The sequence below is a fragment of the Sprattus sprattus genome (genome assembly GCF_963457725.1).
Source record: "Sprattus sprattus genome assembly, chromosome: 7".
Taxonomy (NCBI): Eukaryota; Metazoa; Chordata; class Actinopteri; order Clupeiformes; family Clupeidae; genus Sprattus; species Sprattus sprattus.
Genome location: NC_137926.1, coordinates 17,094,110 through 17,100,590, shown reverse-complemented (window position 1 = coordinate 17,100,590; position 6,481 = coordinate 17,094,110). Strand labels below are relative to the sequence as shown.

At 42.4% G+C, this 6,481-nt stretch overlaps 1 protein-coding gene across 1 annotated transcript in view; it reads left to right on the top strand.

Moving 5' to 3' along the window:
- The window catches only part of znrf1 (zinc and ring finger 1), a 22,679-nt gene extending 16,302 nt beyond the window's left edge, over window positions 1-6,377 (top strand). Inside the window, exons 2-5 of the mRNA XM_080842526.1 lie at window positions 533-628; window positions 3,920-4,025; window positions 4,217-4,310; window positions 4,863-6,377. Coding sequence (XP_080698652.1) covers window positions 533-628; window positions 3,920-4,025; window positions 4,217-4,274 — 260 coding nt within the window. The 3' untranslated portion in view covers window positions 4,275-4,310; window positions 4,863-6,377. The remainder of the gene's footprint in view (window positions 1-532; window positions 629-3,919; window positions 4,026-4,216; window positions 4,311-4,862) is intronic.
- The last annotated feature ends 104 nt before the right edge of the window (window positions 6,378-6,481 follow it).

The following is a 6,481-nucleotide window of genomic DNA, read 5'->3' as shown; positions in this document are numbered from 1 at the left end:
TAGAAATATTTTAATATTTAGTAGTGAAACGTGTGTAGCATTTTTTTTATCGCAAATGTATTCAAGTAATGGTACCCACCTCTGCTGCTAGTGTTATTCAAGTGGTCAGTGCTGCAGAGTAAAGAGCCTGTGTACTGACTAAAGTAACTTCATATCTAACAGACTGACTTGAACAAATTAACATTAGCAAAGCTCCTGTGTAAATTTACTCCTTGCAGTTTTTTGAACTATCCCTATTTAAGATTGTTAAAGTCAAGAGCAGAGTAACCTAAATGTGTACGTTTACAACCGCTGTGTTATGCAAATTTAAAATGGACACTCTCATAATCAAGAGAGGAGTTGTGAACAGCTGTGGGTTGAAAACTGGGAAGGAAACACCTAATAAAATCACATAAACATAAAAAACATGTACATCGGGAGTTAATCCATCCCCTTCCAGCAAATACATTTCAAGCATTTCCATTAAAAGTTGCTACTGTGCTCTAGGGTATCTACTAGGGCCGTCTACTCATCACGCCTCTCTTTCTTCCAGGGTTCAAGTGTCCCATCTGCTCCAAGTCTGTGGCCTCCAACGAGATGGAGGTGCACTTCCTCATGTGTCTGAGCAAGCCCCGCCTCTCCTACAATGGTGAGAGATGATTTCTCTCTCTCTCTTTATTTCTCTCTCTATCTTTCTGTCTTTCTTCCCTCTGATTCAAATTGAATGAAGCTTTGTTGGCACTGATATCCACATTTAAATAATCATGAAACCATGCATATACTGTAAGTGACACTTTTTGACACAACCTTTACAATGTAGAGATAAGAATCAGAAGGGACCTATGTGCCTGCTGTTTCTCAGTGGAGGAGTGGAGGAGTATTATAAACAGACAAGCACAGGGCCACAAAGGGCAAAACATTGACACAGGAAGATTTACAGAAACAGATATATCGAGATGAACACAGAGACATTGGAACACAGACAGACACCCATAGATTGCACAGGATGAGAGCATAGATCCGCTGAATGAAAGCAGGATAAACAACACACACACACATATATAAAGAAACAGACAGTGACAGAAAGACTCACGCACACACACTAACACACACGATCTCACAATGTAAATCTGTGTGTGCTCATGTATCATGCTGGTGCTGTTTGCCAGTTCACATGCCCTAACTCTGTACTCAGAGTGCTGTATGACCTCATCTTTACCTTGCACTGTATTGATCCTATGTTGAGACACAGCCTTCCATACACATACACGCACAGAACTGTACACACACACACACACACACACACACACACACACACACACACACGCACAGAACTGTACACACACACACACACACTATTTATACCAAAATCACTACCTGGGTTGAACGTGGGTTGCTTTGCACAGGCATAAAAGGGTTGACCCAGCATGAGCTTCTAGGTCAATGACCTGACTGGAGAGTGTTTCTTCGGAGCAGCTCAGTGTGAAGGAGTCGACCGAGGCCAAGCTATTAACTGTCTGGCAGTTGCCACTTGTTAGCAGTGGCCCGCTGAACATGAGTCTCACTAGTAATGTCGAAGGAAAGACTGCATGTTAAATATGGCCGTTTTTAAGCAGAGTGTGAAATATTTAATTTCACAGTTGGGTGTTTGGGTTGATTCAAATAGCTTTGGTTGCTGTGCTTAGTTTTTTTCTTTGTCACAGCCTTACTATTACATGTTTATGGTACATCAAAACATTTTTGCTTCATTCAGTTGATTGATTGGTTGGTCTGAAGAATGGAATAATAATTGTAGCCCGATGAGTTTGTTTGCCCTGCTAATAATGTTACATCTAGCACTCCTGCCTATAAGCTTTATGTTATATCTGCCTCTGGGGCAGTACCAGTCTAACTTCAACAATAAGTAAGGCTCTCTAGAATTGAGCACGTAGCAGGCTGTGTAGTGAGTTGGGCAGAGGTTAAATTTCCCTGAATGGCTAATTTAACAAATTAAATGGGTGTTGTTTTGCCCATATGCCTACGTGCATCCCGTGCCAAAGCAGGCTGTCCTAGTCAGAGGGGATTGTCGTTCCCTCTAAGCTTCTGAACATGGATATGAGAGTTGTCAACATGGTGATGAAAGCAGGGAGGCTCCACCTCAGGTGAATGTTGCTCATCATATTAACACCGAAGCCTCTTACCAGACAGATGTGACAGGTGCCTACTCTATCAGTGGTATAGCCAAATGCTGTTGTTGCACGGCATAGCTGAAGGATTAATACTGAGCCGCACTCTCTCTCTCACACACACACACAAACACACACACACACACACTCACACACACACACACACACACACACACACACACACACACACACACACACACAGCAGGAGCAGCACCACAGGAGCCTCAGCTTTAAGGGGACACACTGTGGGACCTTCTGCCCTCTCCTACATCTCAGTGCACATCAGTCACAGAGAAAACCTCCCTCCCTCTCTTTTCAGTTTATTTTTCAGTTTCAGCCAGCTTGGTTGGTGCGTCTGTTGATTAGCTGATGTTAGTAACATAAATGAGACATGAAAACAACATCAAAAGTAACTAGGAAAATCTATTGCTTCATTTATGATAAAAAAAAAAATAATGATTACATGAAACAGGTATGAAAATAGTAACGTGGGACTGGGGGTTTACCAGTCATCCCTGGAGCTGTGATAGACCGTTAACAGCCAGCTGCTTACTGTCCTTGGCATGATGGCATACCAGTGCTACTCAGCAGGGCATCAACACTGTGGCTAATAGCAATGCCAGCCTGGGAATATATTAATTCTCGTCAGAGAACAACTGTCTAGTTGGGGTTCATATCTCAGGTCGCTGCTGCAGTAAAATTATATGTTACCACATCAAGAATTGAAGGATTCTTCTTTGGATATTGATGTTCTCTCTCTCTCTCTCTCTCTCTCTCTCGCTCTCGCTCTCTCTCTTTCTCTCTCTCTCTCTGTCTCTCGCCCTCCAAACCATCAAACAATAATGAAAATCGTGTCCCTTGTGCTTTCTTCTGTAGGACTAAATTTAACAACTGCAGATTTAAAAAACATCATGACACACTCTCTATAACACACACGATGAACACACATGAACATGCCGTACAAGTACAAATGCTATGTACAATATACTGTACAAGCAGACACATGCACACACACACACAACTGTATGGTCCCTCATCTTAGCAAAATAAAGCTGAGCTGGTCAAGTCACCAAACATAAGAAGATAACAAGCTCAAGGGAAGAATATATGTGTGTGTGCGTGCATGTCTAGTGGGTCAGAGAAGTCCGAGGGTTGAGAGGGAGGGCTCTCATTCGTGTGTAGAGCATATTGTTTTCACACACACACACACACACACACACACACACACACACACACACACAAACACGCACACACACACACACACACACACACACACACACACACACACACACAAACACACACACACACACACACACACACACACACACACACACACACACACGCACAAACACACACACACAAACACAAACACAAACACACACACACACACATCATTCAATGTACAGTATATGATAGCTAGATAGATAAACTTTTATTAATCCCATTAGGGAAATTCAATTGCAGCAGCAGGGTAGTGGGAATAGGATCAAGTATCTATATACATTATCATCAAAAATAAATGAATACAAATTTGAATAAGAAATGCAATAAATAGATAAAATAAATAGACAACATAGCACAACTCGCTGGCTTACATTATATAAAACTGTCAACTGATACCAACACTGCCTACTGCTTTCTCATAAAACACAGCCACATACACCATTAGCTCACTGCCCTTAACGTGTTTTTCCATTATTTTGTCTGGTTATGGTTGTATGTGTGTGTCTGGTTGTGGTGGCATGTGTTTGTGTGTATGTGCATGTGTGTATTAGATGACGTGCTGGCACGTGATTCTGGAGAGTGTGTGATTTGTCTGGAGGAATTGCAGCAGGGAGACACCATTGCTAGACTTCCCTGCCTCTGCATCTACCATAAAAGGTTAGACCTGTGTGTATGCTATAGTGTGTGCTCATTCTTATGATGCTATAGTGTGTGCTCATTTTAATGATGCTCAGAAATTGGTGGATAGACTCAAAATTACTCCTACTGTTTTTCAGTTGTATAGACTCTAAACGACTCTTCCTGATTCTCAGATGTATAGACTCTAAACGACTCCCTCTGATTCTCAGTTGTATAGACTCCTGGTTTGAAATCAACCGGTCCTGCCCAGAGCATCCATCTGACTGACTGACTGGCCATCTAGTCCAGCTGCTGCAGGTCAAGGTGGGGAGCACAGGCAACTACATGCTATCACACTCACAACTAACACACATAACCACTGCACACACGGTGACACATAGCACCAGTTAAACACACTCACACACCAGCTCCTGTGAAGGCAGTTTTTTATTGATATTTGGGCAAAAATATGTATTATCTCATCAATGATGTCACATGAAAATAAGTCTGTTTTGTGTTATACGTACATAAAGGCCTAGCAGGTGTTAACTGAATTTTTTTTTTATTAGAATTGTATAGTTGTGTTCAATCAAACCAACCGCATACTCCCGTAGCCCTCACTGTTAAATGTGATTAAGGGTTACTTCATTCCATGATGCTTGCATAACAATAGTAATACATTAGGTGGAACTGAATTGAAAAAGTCTCCCAGCTCATAACCTTAACCCTGATATGAATATTTTTCTCCCCGTATCTTATGTATCACTTCGCTCTTTCACCTGTATATGGGTCTTCATCTCCTGTCTGCCTCCTGTCTGTTTCTCCCCTTTATGCCTGTCTCCCTGCTCGTCAACGTGTCTCTGTCTCTACCCTCAGGTTGCCTCCTGAACCCCCCCACCCCCGGATATCCGGACACTAAACCAAGAACCAAATGACCACAAAAGATGACAAGAAAATAAGAGAAGGGAACAATCACTCTATCCACTGACAGATCAGCCTTCTTCCAAAGGATTCATTACAAAATCAACCATATAATAATAATAATGATAACAATAACAATAACCAGAGTAAATACCTACAGCTGCATCATCAACCCCCAGAACCCCTTGCTAGCCCCAAACAAAAAGCCCCACCTACAGGTTTCAACGCAAGGGGCATCGCTTTGTCCCATACCCCCACCACAGAGCAGTGCGTGTGTCTATTGGCTGGGGTTTGTTGCCGTCTGAGATGTTTTGATGTCAGCTCCAACATGTTTTAGGGGCAGTAAACATCTCAGTGTAGACTCACTGTGTGTGTGTGTGTGTGTATGTGTGTGTGTGTGTGTGTGTGTGTGTGTGTGTGGCTGAGTGGTAGTGGGCCTTGCCATCTGAGCGTGTAGCTACAGACTTTAGGGATAAATCATAGAACGTGTCTAAATGTTTACAGTCCGCATGCCTCATGTGTGACTGATTTGTGTTTGTGTGTGGGACAGTTATGTGCGTGTGTGTATGTGGGTGTGTGTGTGTTTGCTTCTGCTGTGTAGCTGTGATGTATATATGGGTGTGCATTTCTGCTGTGTATCTGAGGTGTGTGTTTCTCCTCACGGCTGAATACTTCTTTCACCTACCAGGAGTTTTGAGACACTGGTCATCATATTTTCGAGTTTTCTCTCTGTAAAGGCCTTTAGTGCGATAAAGTGTGTGTGCACGTGTGTGTGTGTGTGTGTGTATGTATGTGTGAGATACCTGTAAAGAATTGCTTTTGGGGTTATAATGGGTGGCTGGAAAAGCTGATGGGGTGATGTTACTGTGACAAGACAGCAACTGAAAGACAAGGAGCTCTTTCTCTGGACTTGATGAATCTCAACCGTATGCTGTCTACAGACTCATGGTGTAAAAAGACACACACACACACACACACACACACACACACCATCTATCAGAAGACGTTCTTGTGCGGAAGAGGAGATGGAAGGCTCCTCTGTCATTTGCTGGAAAAACCTGGACAATCCCTCATAAACACACACACACACACACACACACACACACACACACACACACACACACACACACACACACACACACACACACACACATACAGACACACACCTCAACACAAATAAAAGACTGAGAATACAAAGAAAGAAAATGTCTGAGGACCTGGTAAGTGGGTGGAGTTTAAGTCTGTAGAGTTAAGCTCTATCCCTTCCACCTATCTGTCATGTTTGTCTGTTTCTTTATGTTTAGTTTTATTTATGTTTTTTTTTTCTTTTTTCTTCAGAGGCTGTGATTGGAAGCCTGCTTTAGGGAGTAATTGTACCTGTGTGATCTCCATGTACAGTCTGTGGGAGAAGTCCTCAATGATAATGACAGATACAGTAATAATTAAAAAAAAGACTGAAGAACAACTCTATCTATCTCTCTCTCTCTCCCTCCGTTTGTGTGTTTGTGTTACAATGTGGACTCTCTATTTTAATCTTTTCTCTGACCCTCCACTGCATCTGGCTGTGCTTAAAA